Here is a 17827-nt window from a genome sequence, read left to right as displayed (position 1 = left end):
ATGGTGATGTGTATACATATGAGTACCAGGGTTAGGCGGTAGGCATCAAAATAGGTAGCTGGAATATTTATTTGGGGCTAACACTGCAAAAATCATACACTGCCAATGATCCTATGGAATTCAGCCAGTGTGCAGATAACAGCAAAATCTCTAGCATGGGAACCAGGGGCTGTACATATATATCAATAAATGGTACTACTACAGCTTTTCTTGAGGGATCTCATTCATCTGAAGTACTATTTGAATGTTTGTGTAACTAAGCAAATTACAAGCACCATTTACTAACGACTTTTGTCATAAGAAGAGAGCGAAATAAATTGCATATTCACATTAAGAAATTCAGTCGATAAAGAACTGCAAATTATTAAAATACACTCTGCTTTTAAACAAGTAAAACATGCCTTTACCCAGCTACAAAGAATGCATTCAGTGCGTTATATATCAACCTCAAGTCTTTATTCCCTCATATACTTACTGTTGGGTTGAGCGTGATATGTGGAGCCAATCCTGCTAATGAGTAAACGTTGATATCATGGTAGCTGTACTGGGGCTGCGGTGGAACAGTAACTGTGCACGTGGTACTGGTGGCAGGAGTCGTAACTGCTGCTAAAGAAGGAAAAAACACAGAACACCACTTTCAGACCTTGAATTTTTAGGAGCATATGACAAAGGAGGACACACGCTTCTAGTATTATCTTCTTAGAAAGGATCTGCTCTAGATTTCTAAAATAGTTATAGAATCCAAAACTCACAGGCCAATGCAGAAAGGTGTATTCAGACCAATGCACAGCTTTTCCTGCATTTGAACACATTTTAAAAGCATAAATCTAACTGCTGATGCAGCAAGGAGTTTTATGCTCACAAAATGCACGTTCTAAAATGGAAGTACTACTTAGTGCCCTTGCATAGAATTCCCATGCAAATGAGGGCATTAAACAGTTCTCTACAAAGCAGCGCTGGCCAAACGAGGTCTGTCTCAGCACTAGAAACTTAACTCCATCTCTGACCCTGGAGTTAAGTTTCTAGTGCTACTAAAAACCCTCTAAAAATGGACAAAAAAAAGTCTGGATTTATCAGGCTCATCACCATCACTTAGCTGGATAAGTATGGCCTTACCAGCTAAGAGACGGCACCACCACTTATTCAGATAAGCCCATACTTGTTTGGCTGTGTAGCGGCAGCCACCACTTATCTGGCTAAGTTTAAACTTATCCAGGTTTGTGGCAGCAGCTGCTAGTGACTGTCAGGGGGGTGCCCTGCATCATCCTGTCTGGGATGCCACTCCTACCCCCTTCCTCAGTTCAAGTTTGCATGCGGCCTGTGCTGAATAAATTATACTCAACATGATTTTTTTTTTTTTTACACTTCCTATGCATTTGCATAGCATTAACTATCAGGAGTTAAAATGTAATCTGGGTGTAAAAAATGAGCCCTGAAATCCAGTGCACAACTGCATCGGTCTGTCAGAGCTCTCAAACTTTTGCTTGCCAGTGAAGACAGTAGAATTTTTCTTTTTTTTTTTTTAAACTGGTTCAATGTTACCAAACACATCTGATCCACAAGGCTCTTTGGAAATACAAAATCTTTAGACTGGATTCCATTTAGGAGATTTTCAATTACTACTACTACATCTTTTCAAAGCCTAAAGCATTTTGTCCATGAAAGAGGCCAATAAGAAAATGAATTCTATTGGTTCAACAGGTGACCAAACGGTTTTTAATATGTATGAAACCCCACCTCTGGCTTTTTGAGAGATGGGATGTAACCAGGTGGGAAAAGATACTTTCCAATTAACTTCCTGTTTTGGCAATAGGAAGCAGAAGAAAAATTGTGTCACACCAAGCAATGTCTTCCTAAAAATCCAGACAAGAAACACAAGACAAAGCAAAATTGCTTACCTTGTAATAGGTGTTATCCCAGGACAGCAGGATGTAGTCCTCACATATGGGTGACGTCATTGAACGGAGCCCAGGCGGGAAAAATTCTGTCAAAGTTTCTAGAAACTTTTGACTGGCCCAGTGAGGCCACTGAGCATGCCCAGCATGCTATGATATTCTCTGCCACAGGTGTCTCTCTTCAGTCTAGTATGTAGCAAAAGCTTTAGCAAAAAGAATAATAAAAATAGAAGGCCCAACTCCGCGGGGTGGCGGGTGGGTTCTGTGAGGACTACATCCTGCTGTCCTGGGATAACACCTATTACAAGGTAAGCAATTTTGCTTTATCCCAGGACAAGCAGGATGCTAGTCCTCACATATGGGTGAATAGCGAGCTAGAGGCTGAGTCATTGTGTAGTGCTATGTTTTTTTGAATGAGTCAGCAGAAGATCACAGCAGTTCGGTTGTAGTAGGAGTTGGGTTTAAGCTGGAAACAAGTTCTTTAAGACAGATTGTCCATAGGCTGAATCTTGTCTTCCTTGCTTGTCCAAACAGCAATGAGCTGCAAATGTGTGAAGAGAACTCCATGTTGCTGCTTTACATATGTCAAGTATTGGCACTGAACGATAGTGTGCAACTGAAGTTGACATTGCCCTTACTGCATGTGCTTTTACTCGCCCTTGGAGAGGAAGGCCTGCTTTCTCATAGCAAAACTGTATGCAATCTGCTAACCAGTTGGATAGAGTATGTTTACCCACTGCTTTACCTGGCTTGTTTGGGTCATAGGAAACAAAGAGTTGATTGGATTTCCTATGAACTGCAGTGCGGTTTAAGTAGAAAGACAGAATGCGCTTGCAATCTAAGGTGTGTAAGGCCCTTTCTCCTTGGTGAGCATGAGGCCTTGGAAAGAAAGTGGGTAAAACTATAGATTGGTTTAAGTGGAATTCCATAACTACCTTAGGGAGGAATTTAGGATAAGTACGGAGAACCACTCTGTCATGTAAGAACTTAGTGTAGGGTTCATATGTGACTAGTGCTTGTAACTCACTAACCCTTCTAGCTGATGTAATGGCTATGAGGAAGACAGTTTTCCATGTAAGAAATTTCAGGTCACTGGAATCAATGGGTTCAAAGGGAGAACGCATGAGTCTAGATAGAACCAAATTTAGATCCCATTGAGTGACTGGGTGTCTAATTGGTGGTTTAAGAAGAATTAAACCTCTCATAAATCTTTTTACTAGAGGTTGTGAAGAAATAGGTGCATCTGATACCTGATTATGGTACGCTGAAATTGCACTTAAATGTACTCTTACAGATGAAGTTTGTAGACCAGATTCTGAAAGATGGTACAGGTAGTCCAATAAAGACTTTGTGGGGCAAGTGAAAGGATTGATGTCCTGTTGCCTGCACCACAAAGTGTATCTCTTCCATTTGGAAGCGTAGGTCTTCCTTGTGGAAGGTTTACGTGAAGCTATAAGAACTTGGGAAATGTTAGTTGGAAGATTGAGTGGTTGTAAGATCAAGCTTTCAACATCCACGCTGTCAGGGATAGGGATTGAAGGTTGGGATGGCGCAACAGACCCTGATCCTGAGTTATGAGAGTGGGAGCTACTCCCAGGCAAATGGGATCCCTGACTGAGAGGTCTAGCAATGTGGGAAACCATACTTGTCGAGGCCAATATGGGGCTATGAGTATCATTGTCCCCTTGTCCTGTTGTAGCTTCACTAGAGTTTTGGTTATTAGTGGTATCGGAGGATACGCAAATAATAGGCCTGAGTTCCAAGGGCAAGCAAAGGCGTCCTTGGATGGCCTGTTTAGGTTGTATAGACAACAGTAGTTGTCCACTTTGTGATTCAGATGTGATGCAAAGAGGTCTACTGTTGGTTGTCCCCAACGTTGAAATATCCTGGTCACTACTGTGGGATCTAGTGACCATTCGTGTGGTTTGAATTGACGACTGAGTCTGTCCGCCACTACATTGTGAATGCCTGCTAGGTAAGTGGCCTTGAGAAAAATGGAGTTGTTCAAGGCCCAACCCCATATCTGAGCTGCCTCTTGACAAAGGAGGTACGAGCCAGTCCCTCCCTGTTTGTTGATGTACCACATGGCTACTGTGTTGTCTGTTTGGATCAGCACAGTCTTGTTTGAAAGGCAGTCCTTGAAGGCATGTAGGGCATAACGTATAGCTCGAAGTTCCAGGAAATTGATTTGAAATGTTGCTTCGAGCTTTGTCCATGTTCCTTGTGTTTGGAGATTCCCTATGTGAGCTCCCCAACCCAAGGTGGATGCACCTGTAGTCAGAGTTACTTGTGGGACTGGTTGTTGAAAGGGTAGGCCCTTGCACAGATTGTCCTTGTTCACCCACCATAGTAGAGAAGAACGTAGTTGGTGGGTTACTTGAATTGGAGAATAAAGTGGTTGAATGGCTTGGATCCATTGTGATCTTAAAGTCCATTGAGTTATCCTCATGGCCAGTCTTGCCATAGGAGTGACATGAACTGTAGATGCCATGTGGCCTAGTAATGTGAGAAACTGATGAGCTGTTGCTTGTTTCTTGGAGTGAATCGAGCTTGCCAGTAGAGACAGTGTGTTTGCTCGATCTTCTGGTAGAAATGCCTTTGATAGGTTGGTGTTTAAATTCGCTCCTATGAATTGTAGGAGATGGTTTGGAGTTAGATGTGATTTTGGATAATTGATGAGAAATCCCATGGAGTGCAGTAGAGCAATAGTTTTGTTGAGAGACTGTATTGCTCCTTGTTGAGATTGGCTTCTGATGAGCCAATCGTCTAGATATGGGAAAACATGTACACCTTGCTTGTGTAGGTGTGCTGTTATTACTGCCAGACATTTGGTGAACACTCTGGGAGCAGAAGCTAGTCCGAATGGCAGTACTCTGTATTGGTAATGTTGAAGGCCCACCTTGAAGCGCAGATACTTGCGATGAGGAGGGTATATTGGTATATGGGCGTAAGCATCTTGAAGATCCAGAGAACAGAGCCAATCCCCTGCTTGAAGAAGTGGTAGCATTGTGCCTAGCGAAACCATCCTGAACCTTTCTTTCTTTAGAAATTTGTTGAGATTTCTGAGGTCTAGGATGGGACGTAGGCCTCCAGTTTTCTTTGGAATGAGGAAATATCTGGAATAGAATCCTCTGCCCTGCTGAGACCTGGGCACTGGTTGAATGGCCCTGGCTGTCAGAAGGGTGGATAATTCTATTTGTAACTGAATTATTTGGGAATATTGTTGTGGGTAGGAAGTTGGTGGGAATTCTGGAGGAATTGAGAGAAAATTTAGTTTGTAACCGTGAGCTACAATGGAAAGTGCTCATTGGCTGTGGTTATGTTTTCCCAATTTGATTGGAAATAGGAAATCCTTCCTCCCACTGGTATGTGTTTGGGGTTTTGGAGGGTGGGTCTGATCTCTGGATTTGTGTTCAAAAACCCGTGGCTGGACCAGTCTGTGGAGGAGGCTGAGCACGGGCTGGTCTTTGTTGTCTGGCCTGAGAGCGCTGGGTAGGCCTAGGTGGTCTAGGTCTGGTAGGCTGATTATAGTACCTTCTTGGCCTGTAATATGGGTGTCTAGGTTCCCTTCGGGGAAAACGTCTAGGGGCCTGGGCGGTTGGTTCTTGAGGCAGTTGTGATAGCTGTCTTAAGGTCTCCGTGTGATCCTTAAGTTGTTGGACAGCATCCTGTACTTTCTCTCCAAACAAGTTATCCCCACGGCATGGCAGATCTACTAGCTTGTCTTGTACTTCAGGCCTGAGATCTGATGCCTTCAACCAGGCCCATCTTCTTGCTGTAATGCCAGCTGCTGCTGTTCTTGAGGCTGTGTCAAAGTTGTCATAAGCAGCCCTTACCTCATGTTTCCCTGCCTCGAGGCCTTTGGTGATAATGGATTGTGCAGATTCTTGAAACTGCTCTGGAAGAGAATTTGTGAAGTGCTCCATTTGCTTCCAGAGATCCCTTTGGTACTGTGTCATGTACAGTTGATAGGCAGAGATTCTGGAAGATAAAAGTGCACCTTGGTACACTTTTTTGCCTAGGGAGTCCAGAAAACGATGATCCTTCCCTGGAGGAGCTGAAGAATGTGGACGTACCCTTTTAGATTTTTTCTGGGCAGATTCTACTACCACAGATTGATGTGGTAGCTGTGCCTTTTGAAAGCCTGGTGCCTGCTGCACTAGGTAGGTAGTGTCTAGACGCTTATTGACCGCAGGAACAGTGCATGGGTGTTCCCACACTCGTTGCTGTAGATCCAACAGGACTTCATGGATGGGGATTGCCAGAACTTGTTTTGGCGGGTCCACGAATTGCAGCACCTCTAAGGTATGCTGTCTTGAATCATCTTCTGATGAGAGCTTAAATGGAATTGTATCCGCCATCTCTTGGACAAAACTTGAAAAAGATAAGTCCTCAGGTGGTGACCTTTTCCTTTCTTCAGGCGGTGATGGTTCGGACATGAACTCTTCAGAAGAAGTATCTGATCCTGGATCATCCCAAGAATCTTCTTCCTCTGGCTGTTGATAAGGAGTTCTTGGGATTTTCTTTGTAAAAATACCCGATGGCCCAGGTAATGGGTCATCGAAAGAAATTGTGGGAGGAGTCACTTCCATGGCTTTTTGAGGAGCTGTGTCGACAACTTTGCGATATTTTTTCAAAAGGCGTTGAAAAAGTGCCAATTCTTGAGTATCACTAGTGTCCTGCTCTGTTATTGTCGATGGAAGGATGGGTGTCCTCGATGAAGCTGTCGAGGGTGGTGCCCTTGGTGTCGAGTCCGTTGCCGGTGGTAACATGGAAGATATCGCTGGAATTTGTGTGTATATCGATGTCGATGACGTTATGATCTTCGGTGTCGACGTCGAGTCTGTGTGTACCGTCGGGGTCAAGAATGGCCCCGGCATCGGTGTGCCCACCGGCATCGGCAAATTTGCCGGCATCGATGTGGAAATCATCGGCATCGACAATGAAGTCGGCATTGTAAACTGTTCTTTGAAAGCCTGAGAAATCGCTTGTCGGATGAAATCGGACAATTCCGGCCGCACAACCGTTGAATGCAGAGCGGTCGTGGGCGGTGGCGCAGGCTGAGGTACCAGTTCCTGACACGTAGTTTGTATTGGATCTGGTGTCATCAATGGAGTCGAGGTAGGCCGAGGCGTGGAAGACTCCGACGTTTCCTGTGTTCTAGGCCGCTTAGCTGTCGAGGGCTGCTGGGAAGCAGAGTCAGACAACGGGGGGCTTCTGTGTCGATGTCGATGTTTTGACTTCGATTTTTCGGACGATTTTGTCGACGTCGAAGACGAGGAAGGAGAGGAATGATCCCCCGACGGTCCCGGGCGAGGTTTTTTTAAGTATCACTCGCTTAGTCGCTCCAGCCGGAGACGACCTCGACGACTGCGACGGGGAAGGTATAAGTTGCAGGCTGAACAAATGTTCCATTTTTTCAAGCCTGGTTTTCCTCGATTTCGGCGTCATTTCTGCACATTGCGGACAATTTTGTACGTCATGTTTGTCACCCAAACACATCACACATTCGGTGTGCGGGTCTGTGAGTGACATTTTCCTAGTACAAACAGGACATTTTTTAAATCCTGTCGACATTTTTATCGAATGACGGCCGTCGATTCGACTGAGGTAAATTTTTTCTACTCTCCGAAAATTAAATCAAGACTGGGTTACTTACCGGCCGGTAAGGAGAGACCCCGAGAGATTTTGAGAGAGAGAATATCACTTTTTTTTCTAGACTAAAATAGTCACGAGAAGGTTGAGCAAAACTCAACGGCTCCGGTTCCGCGATGCTGGCTGCAGCGCGGAAAAAACAAAGACTGAAGAGAGACACCTGTGGCAGAGAATATCATAGCATGCTGGGCATGCTCAGTGGCCTCACTGGGCCAGTCAAAAGTTTCTAGAAACTTTGACAGAAAGTTTTCCCGCCTGGGCTCCGTTCAATGACGTCACCCATATGTGAGGACTAGCATCCTGCTTGTCCTGGGATAAACATTTTTCTCACAGGAGAAAAATGCAGGAGGAAAAGAGGAGGAAGGTAGGCAATGAGAAAAGGGAAAAATAACTGAAGACAGAGGGGAAGGGAGAGAAAGCAATGGGTACTAGTCACATGCACACACAAGTGGAAAGGACCCTATCCCTAAACACACCTTTGGAAAATTGAGACCCATGGAGTACAACTTTGCAATCTTGTTTTCGTGGATTTAAATAGCAATGGAGAAATTACTTACCTGATAATTTTGTTTTTCTTAGTGTAGACAGATGGACTCAGGACCAATGGGTATAGTGTACTCCTGATAGCAGTTGGAGACTGAGTCAGATTTCAAGCTGATGTCAGCCTACATATACCCATGCAGGAAGCTTAGCTCTTCAGTATTCTCCTCGAAAAGCAATTGTGGATATATGTGTGTTTTAATAACTTAATTAACTTGGCTAACTTGATTAACTAGGACTGGTTCAACTGATTTCCAAATTGGAGACCGCCAGTGCCCTCAACCGAAAAACGCCAACACCCAGCAACTATGGGTGTCTTGAACTAGGGGTAATACCTGGCTTACCCGTGCTTGTCTTGCTCTCGGGGATTGTCACCCGAGGTTTCCTGATTTTGGGGCAGCCGTGGGCGGGATGCTGAGTCCATCTGTCTACACTAAGGAAAACGAAATTATCAGGTAAGTAATTTCTCCATTTCCTAGCAGATGGACTCAGGACCAATGGGATGTACAAAAGCTACTCCTGAACCGGGTGGGAGACTGCCTGTGACCCACTTAGTACTGCCCTTGTAAATGAGGTGTCCACCCGGGCCTGGACATCCAGGCAGTAGAACCTGGAGAAGGTATGTATGGAGGACTATGTCGCCGCCCAACAGATCTCGGCAGATGACAGCATCTTGGTTTCTGCCCAGGACACTGCCTGGGCCCTTGTGGAATGGGCCTTGACTTGTAGAGGTGGAGGCTTCCCTGCCTCTATGTAGGCCGCCTTGATTACTTCTTTGATTCAGCGTGCTATGGTTGCCTGCGAGGCCACTTCCCCTTGTTTCTTCCTGCTGTGAAGGACGAATAGGTGGTCCGTCTTTCGTACGGATTCCGATCTTTCCAGGTATCGGACTAGGAGTCTGCCGACGTTTAGATGGCGAAGCCGGCGTGAGTCTTCCGAGTCCTTATATTCGTCTGGAGATGGTAGCGATATGGTTTGGTTTACATGAAATTGAGAAACCACCTTCGGAAGAAAGGAGGGGACTGTGCGTAGTTGTATGGATCCAGGTGTGAACCTGAGGAATGGTTCTCGACAGGATAGGGCTTGAAGCTCGGAGATGCGACGGGCTGAACATATTGCCACTAGGAATGCAATCTTCAAGGTCAGGAGCCGTAGTGACAGACCGTGAGTAGGTCTGAAGGAAACTCCCGCTAGGAAGTCTAGTACTAGATTGAGATTCTATAGGGGCATCAGCCACTTTAATGGTGGTCGGATATGTCTGACCCCTCTCAGGAAGCGGGAAACATCTGGATGGGTTGATAGACTGATGCCGTCCACTTTGGCTCTGAAGCAGGCCAGCGTGGCCACCTGAACCTTGAGGGAGTTGAAAGACAACCCCTTCTTCAAGCCGTCCTGCAGAAATTCCAGGATCATGGGGATTTTGACCGTCCGCGGAAGGATCTCATGGTCCTCACACCAGGCTTTGAATATTTTCCATATTCGTATGTAAGCTAGAGACGTGGAGAACTTGCGTGAGCGGAGCAAGGTGTCAATCACTCCCTTAGAGTATCCGCTCTTCTTCAGGCGAGTCCTCTCAGTGGCCAGACCATAAGAGAATCGAGTTGGGTCTTCGTGGAGGATTGGTCCTTGCCAGAGAAGGTCCCTGTGAGGAGGTAGGCACAGAGGGCTCCCTGCAAGAAGTCTACGCATGTCTGCGTACCATGGCCTTCTTGTTAGGAAAACAAAAAAGATAGATGCCTTGGTCTTGTCAAGTATTTATTAGAGTAAAGACTTTTTAAAAAACATTTGCCCGACTCAGGCCGAGTTTTGCAGCTTACACAGCTGCTGTCTCAGGGGCTTAAACACTCTTTGGACTCAAATCAAGTTTGGATGATGTGGATCACACCAAATAACCTATTTGTAATAATAGATGATTCACAGTAGTAATGAATCTTGTACCATGCTGTCCAGTGCTCGGTCTCTACCCTTGCAGAACAGGAGGGATCCTTTAAAAGGCATTCTCGTGAGTTTAGTTTTGGAGGTCGCGTCGGCTGATCAATTTCGGAGCCATAGTTGCCTTCTGGCTGCCACTATGGATGAGATGCCCCTGGCTGAGGTGCGCACCAGGTCAGAGGTCGCATCCATGAGGAAAGATATCGCCGGTTCTGTTTCGGCGGAAATGGTTGCGTCCCTGGAGAGGAGCAAGCAGGCACGTGTCACAACGGTGCAACAGGAAGCAATCAGCAGGGTCATTGCTGCGACATCAAATGACTGTTTAAGGATGGATTCTTGACGTCTGTCCTGGGCATCCTAGAGTGCAGCTCCTCTGACTGGGATGGTAGTGCGCTTTGAGATAGTGCAGACCATGGCGTCCATTTTTGGGAACCCTAGGAGTTCTTTGCTGTGGGTTTCAAGGAGTATAGGGCTTCTAGGGCCGTCCTCCTTTGAAGCTGGCCTCCGGGGCATTCCATTCCAGGTCAATCAGTTGTAGTACAGCCTGCAGCATTGGGAAATAGCATGAGGCCTGACGGAGACAGCCAAAACTGGGTTCATCTTTGGCTCTGCCGTGGTACTTGTGCCAGGAATAGCCAGAGTCTTCAGGTTCAGAGACATGAGATCCAGTAACTCGTCTTTGGAGAAGAATTGCATCACGGTTCGGTATGGTTCCATCCCTGGAGGGATTTACCCTTCTTCCAGGGAGTCAGGCTCTTCCCCCTAGGTGTCCATGTCCCCTAGGGGGGAGGCTTTTTCCCGGCAGGGGCACGTCTCGGGGGGTCCAAGAGGGGCTTGGAAGGTCTTGCGCTTCTGGTGGAGACTGTAGCTGTGTCGCAGGCGGCACCGACTGCACCTGGACAAAGGTTTGCAGTCCTTTGAAGAATTCCATCCAGGAAAAGGTCCCTGGGTGGAGCCCATCTGAGGAGGGTCTGAGCCGGAGAAACAGAGGTCCGAGGTACTATCATTGGTGGGGCCGGATTCCTCTACTGGCTGAGAGGGGGGGGCCTTGCTTCGATTCCCCAAGTCTCTTCGCACTGCAGGCATAGGGCAGAGGCCACTTTGGGTATGCGCAGCTCCCAGGTGGCAGGCTGGGCAGAGGGCTTGTCCCTTGGCTTTCTTGGCCGGCGGCGCCATGATTTGTGCGCGTGGAGTGGCTCAAAACCTGTCTGCGCGCACTAGGAGACTTCGTTGTGCACTCCGGGTGTGCCGAAGTGCGTGCAGGCCGCTATCTGTGCGCATGGCACAGATGCACATGCCGTTGTGCGAACAAGTCGTTTGTGCGCCTGGCTCGTCGCTCTGTGCACGGCTCAGTTGAGCGGACAATACGGCGATTGGGGGTGGGGGGAGAAATATCGCCGACAACCACGTGGGCAAGATGGCGACCTTCCCGGAGGGTCTCCATGTGTGAGGACCCTTGCACTGGATCGGGGTCTAGCCCAGACAGGGCTGCTCAACCCGATTTAACAGACGCCAGGACGATCTGTGCAGCTAACTGAGCCTTGGAGACTGGAAACTTTGAAGAAAGTTTTCTACCTTGTCTCTGCACTTCCCGGTTTCGTGCCTGGGGGGTCCTGCTGCGGGGGGGGGGTGTGTGGAGGGCGGGAGAGGGAAAATATCTTCACCGCCGCGCTCGGTATCATACCCGCTGCCTCTCAGCCACTCTGGGGGCTAAGTCCACACCAGGAACTGGCTACCGGACTGAGGCTTGCCTCTGAGGGATCTCAGAAATCACCTCAGGAATTCTAGACTGGGGGAGGGACCCTTAGGTATCACCGCAGGAGAGTGGGGCTTGCCTTGTAGAGGTAAGATTTCTTTCTTCTTTAGTTTGGATTTTCTACCACTGTGTTAGTGTGTGTAGTGTCCCTAGTGTCCCTAACTGCTTAGGAGACTGAGAAATACTGAAGAGCTAAGCTTCTTGCACAGGTATATGTAGGCTGACGTCAGCTTGAAATCTGACTCGGTCTCCCAACTGCTATCAGGAGTACACTATACCCATTGGTCCTGAGTCCATCTGCTACACGCTAGGAAATTATGATTTTAAAAATGCTAAATACAATTTGGTATCACTTCTTATTTACAGAACAATACAATACTCAGATCTTTCCAGACTCATAACCCATACACACCAGCAGGGACAGGCCACCCTTAGCAACCTTTCCTTTATACAGTGCTAGTATTTTTTCTTAGACTAGGAGAAATCTGCAAAACATTTGCAGACAAAGGGAAGGATATGTTTCTCAGTCTTCATCCCTTTTGCATCCCCACTTCACCCCATCCTCTCTCAGAGCCAGCTATCTCCCCTTCAAATCCCCATCCCTGGAATAATATGTCATTAGCTTGTGTCTTTATGCAGAATAACCCACCCCCAATGTGTATTACAAATGCCCTCCCAAATACACATTCACCCCTGGTATCAGCTCCCCTCTTAGACAAATCAATCCCTCTAACTCTTCTCCCCCTTTCCCAGTCAATCCCCTCACACACATATACAATGAGAATTTGATCTATTTCCCCTAGAACTTTCAATTTGCACTATTTAAAATACTACCATACAGATCAGAAAACAGAGTAGCTGAATCCATATGATCAAACAGTTATTCAATATAACATTCAAATTGCTAACTGGCTATTCTAATAATCCTCTTAAATTATCAATTTTATAATAAGATAGTTAATGGCTAATTCCCTAAAGATGAAAAATGTAAATTCCAAACAGGTTATACCCACTTATCCAGAAATCTGGAATAAGAGAGGCTCTCAGGTGGAGAAGGGTGTTCTGAGGACTCAGGCAGGGGGTCAGAGGAGAATCCCATCGATCCTTCTTCTGATCTGAGGAGAGAAGGGATACTGATCTAGGACCCCATCAGATGCAGCCCTTTCATGGAACACTTTTGTCAGTTTCTAGAACTTTGAGTGGCACACTGAGCATGCCCAGCATGCCACACACCCTGCAGCCAACAGGGGTCCCCCTTTCAGTCTCGTTTGTAGCAAAAGTATGAGTGAAAAATAAAATAATAAAACGTAAGCGAACCCAACTCCACGGGGTAGCAGGCAGGTTTCGTGAGAATTAACATCCTGCTGTCCTTGGAGAACACCTGTTACAGGTAAGCAACTCTGCGTTCTCCCAGGACAAGTAGTATGGTAGCCCTCACATAAGGGTGAATAGCAAGCTACAAGCCGAGTCATACGTATGAGGCCAAGTAGCACTGAACATGTGCAACAGGCACAACAACTGGGGTGCTATTGGCAAGGATGAGGCAGCCTGAAATTCACAGCGGGTCGAAGTAGGACAAGTTGGGTTCCTACACTGGAAACAAATTTCTTAGGAAAGACTAGCCATAGACGGAATCCTGTTGCTCAGCCTTATCCAGGCAGTAGTGAGCTGCGAAGATATGGAGAGCGCTCCATGTAGCAGCCCAGCAGATGTCATCTATCGGTACTGAATGGTAGTGTGCTACTGGCGTTGCCATTGCTCTGACTGAGTGTGCCTTCACTCGTCCCTCAGTGGAAGGCCTGCTTGCTGGTAACAGAATGTGATGCAGTCTGCCAACCAGTTTGACAGTGTTTGCTTGCCCACCGCATTCCCAAGTTTGTTCTTATCAAAAAATAAGAAGAGTTGGGTGGACTTCCTGTGGGCTGTAGTGCGGTCTAAGTAAATCGCAAGAGCACGCTTACAGTCCAAGGTGTGGAGAGTGTGAGGTCTTGGAAAGAAAATGGGCAATACTATGGACTGATTTAAATGGAAATCAGTTACCACCTTAGGAAGGAATTTAGGGTAAGTGCGGAGAACCACCCAGTTATGGAGGAACTTTGTGTAGGGTGAGTAGGTCACAAGGGCCTGTAACTCACTCACTCTGTGAGCAGATGTGATGGCTACTAGGAAAAGAACTTTCCACGTAAGGTATATGAGCTCACAGGAGTGCAAGGGCTCAAAAGGAGTGTGCATGAGCCATGCAAGTACCATATTGAGGTCCCATGCCATGATCTGTGGCCATAGAGGAGGCTTAAGCTGTACTAAGCCTCTCATGAAGTGACTCACCAGGGGTTGAGCCGTTCGGGGCATCCCCTATTCCTTGATGGTAAGCAGAGATGGCACTAAGGTGCACTCGGATAGATGATGTCTGGAGACGGGATTCCGAGAGGTGCCAGAGATAACCTAACAGACTCAATGTGAGGCAAGAAAAGGGATTGAAGCCCTTTTGTGTGCACCACAAGGTAAATCTCTCATTTAGAGCGGTAGGATTTCCGCATGGAAGGCTTTCATGAAGCTACTAGGACTCGAGATACATCACTTGAAAGGTTGCGTGGTTGTAGTATCACCCTTTCAACATCCAGGCCATCAGAGAGAGGGCCTGGAGGTTTGGGTGGTGTAACTTGCCATGATTCTGTGTTATGAGGTTGGGCGATGTGCCCAGGCGAATGGGGTCCTGGACAGAAAGGTCATGAAGTATGGGAAACCAAATTTTGCGCAGCCAGTACGGGGCTATGAGAATCATTAAGCCCCAGTCCTGTTGTAGCTTCACCAGTCTTGCTTATTAGTGGAATCGGATATGCATAAAGCAGGCCTTTGTTCCAGGGACGGGCGAAGGCATCTCTGGCTGGTGCATGCTGGTCCTTGTGCAGGGAGCAGAAGCTTTCCACTTTGTGGCTCTGACTGGATGCAAAGAGGTCGATGGTCAGATGACCCCAACAGTGGAAGATTCTGCTCGTAACCGAGGGATCCAGAGACCATTTGTGTGGCTGGAAAAGTCGGCTGAGGCGGACCGTCAGTGTAAATCCAGCTACAATTCTTAAAACAGAATCTTTGGGCAACTAGTATACAGTTTTAGATTTGGCTAATGAATATTATTGTGTGCCTCTAGCTTTTCAGTATGATAAACTAAAAAATACTTCTCACTTTCAATTGAACAAATTGGAGTACATTTTTCCCCTGTAACCTGCTTAGATATATTTATTAGATACCAGTGATTCTGGGAGCTACATTTACCATTATAAGATTAAATCACACTTGCATAGAGCCTCACAATAATCTCATCTTAAAAATGCATGAGACCACTTGCACAACTTTAGCACTACTCTCAGTGCCCAGGCCCAAATCTGTGCCGGCTCCTGGCAAAGCAGATAAGAGCCCGTGCCTCCCTGTTTGTTCAGGTACTACCTTGCAACTTGGTTGTCTGTTTGAATCAGGACAACTTTGTTGGAGAGGCAATCCTGAAATGCATAAAGGGCGTACCGCATTGCTCGAAGCTCCAGAAAGTTGATTTGATGGGTCGCTTCGGCTGTTGTCCAAAAGTCCCTTGAGTTTAAAGGCCTTGGACGTGGGTTCCCCAACCTAAGTTGGAGGAGTCCGTAGTTAAGGTCACCTGAGGAACCGGTTGCTGGAAAGGAAGACCCACTTGTGGTGGCTTTGTGTGTCCACCAGGCAAGGGACAGACGAAGCTGGCTGATTATGTGTACTAGGAACGACAGCGGCTGAGAAGCTTGTCGCCACTGGGATTTCAAAGTCCATTGGGTTACTCTCATGGCCAGGCGTGCCATAGGGGTGACATGGAATGTTGATGCCATGTGGCCGAGCAACCTGAGTAGCTGGTCAGTTGAGGCTCTTTTTTGACGGCGAATAAAGTTGGCAAGGTTGGACAGCATAGTCACATGGTCGTTGGGTAAGAATGCTCTGGATAGTGTCGTGTCTAGGTCTGCTCCTATAAAGGAGAGAAGATGAGACGCGTCAACTGGGATTTTGGGTAATTTATTAGAAATCCCAATGAGTTTAGAAGCCTTATGGTGAGACCGAGAGAGTCGAGGGCTCCTTGTTTTGACTGGCTTTTTATGAGCCAGTCGTCCAGGTATGGAAAAACGTGCGCACCTCTGCTGTGTAACTGCGCAGCAACGACTGCCAGGCACTTTGTAAAGACTCGAGGTGCCGAGGCTAGGCCGAATGGTAGTACTTTGTATCGACAGTGACTGCGGCCCACCACAAATCGCAGATATTTGCGATGAAGCGGGGATATCGCAATATGGGCATATATGTCTTGCAGGTCCAGAGAGTAGAGCCAATCCCCTTGTTGAAGTAGAGGAAGCTTGGTGCCCAGAGATACCATCCTGAACCATTCCTTGCGAAGAAATGTATTCAAGGCATGGAGGTCCAGAATAGGCCAGAAGCCGCTGGTCCTTTTTGGAATTAGAAGATATCTGGAGTAGAACCCTTTTTCCCTCGTGATTCGGTGGAACTGGTTCCACAGCCCTGACTCGAGTTTCCCTGTGTGGTCATCCCAGTTTTAGGATGGAATGGGTGGGAAGGCTGGGGTATTTTTGAAATATTTAGACAGTAACAGTGGGTTATGATGGACAGTACCCACTGGTCTGTGGTGATTGGATGCCAATTTGTTGCAAAGTGGCACAGGCTGGGGCCCCCCCCCCACCCACTGGAAAATGGCTGCTGCTCTCTGGAAAGAGTCAAAATCCAGATGCGGGACCAGCTTGTGGAGTTGGCTGTGGCCTAGATGTTCTGTTTGGTGCGCATGTCCCCTCTGAGTTGCCCGAGCCAGTCGTGCATGGGACACAGGAGGGTAATATCTGCGTGGCCTGTAGAATTGTTTCTTGGCGTGGCCCTGCGTGCTACGGAGGAACATTTGAGGAGACAGTTGACAACTGGCACAGGGTCTCATGATGGTCCTTTAACTGGGCCATTGCATCCTGGATCTTATCCCCAGTTTGTCTCCAGTACAGGGTAGATCTGAGGCCTTAAGCCAGGCCCAGCGTCTAGCACTGATGCCCGCTGCAGCGACTCTGGATGCTGTTTCAAAAGAATCGTAGGCAGCTCTGAATTCATGTTTACCTGCTTCCATTCCTTTTTGTAGGAATGGAGGACAAGGTTTCCTGTTGCTGTGGTAATGTCTCAGCAATTTCCTGGACTTGTTTCCAGAGATTTCTACTATATTGGGTTATGAATAATTGATATGCTGCAATTCGCGATATCAACATGGACCTTTGGAAAATTCTTCGTCCCAACGCATCCAATGCTTTCTGTTCCTTATCAGGAGGAGCAGAGGCATGTGGACGCAATAGTTTAGCCTTTCTGTGAGTTGATACCACAACTACAGAGTGGTGGGGCAGCTGACTTTTGAAAACCTCGGGCTTGTTGAACCAGGTAGGTAGCATCTGTCTTTTTATTGACTGGGGGTACCGTACCTGGATGTTCCCACAGGCGGTGCATGAGGTCCAAAAGAACTTCATGTATCGGTAGTGCCATTATTTCTTTTGGAGCATCTACAAATTGTAAGACCTCCATGACTAATGTAAAAGGTATAGTTTCAGACATCTCTATGACAAAACTGACAAAGGAGAGGTCTTCTGGAGGAGATCTTCGCCTTTCCTCCAGCGGTGAAGGCTCAGAGTAGGTCCTCTGATGTCCGTGATGAATCATCTGAGGATGCATCGTCCATGGATTATAGGGGCTTTCTCCTTCTCCCGGTGGAGCTCCTGATGAAGGAAGCATGCCAAAGTCGAGAGGGCGGGAAGGCATAGAGGGCATTGGTGCTGGCATAGAGGGCATCAGGGTAAATGAGGTGTGCTTGGGTACCAGTAGCCCTGATGGCCCTGGTATGGGCTCCGGCATCGATGGTGCCCGAGGAGGGATGTGGCTGGGAATTGATCCTTCCTCCTCCGAGGAACCCGATACTGGAATCGGGACCTGCAGAGAGCTCGATGGATGACTGAATGCCAGCATGTCCGGTGGCAGAGGAATTCATAAGGCACCAAGTGTA

At 47.2% G+C, this 17827-nt stretch overlaps 1 protein-coding gene across 1 annotated transcript in view; it reads right to left on the bottom strand.

The window, feature by feature from the left end:
• The window catches only part of CNOT1 (CCR4-NOT transcription complex subunit 1), a 987642-nt gene that overhangs the window by 301322 nt on the left and 668493 nt on the right, over positions 1–17827 (bottom strand). The window contains 1 exon segment of the mRNA XM_029609242.1: positions 476–606. Within this exon segment, the coding sequence (XP_029465102.1) occupies positions 476–606 (131 nt within the window).

The sequence above is a fragment of the Rhinatrema bivittatum genome, chromosome 7, assembly GCF_901001135.1.
Source record: "Rhinatrema bivittatum chromosome 7, aRhiBiv1.1, whole genome shotgun sequence".
Classification (NCBI taxonomy): Eukaryota; Metazoa; Chordata; class Amphibia; order Gymnophiona; family Rhinatrematidae; genus Rhinatrema; species Rhinatrema bivittatum.
The sequence above is the reverse complement of the archived record's forward strand: the minus strand, read 5'-3'. Positions and strand labels throughout refer to the sequence as shown.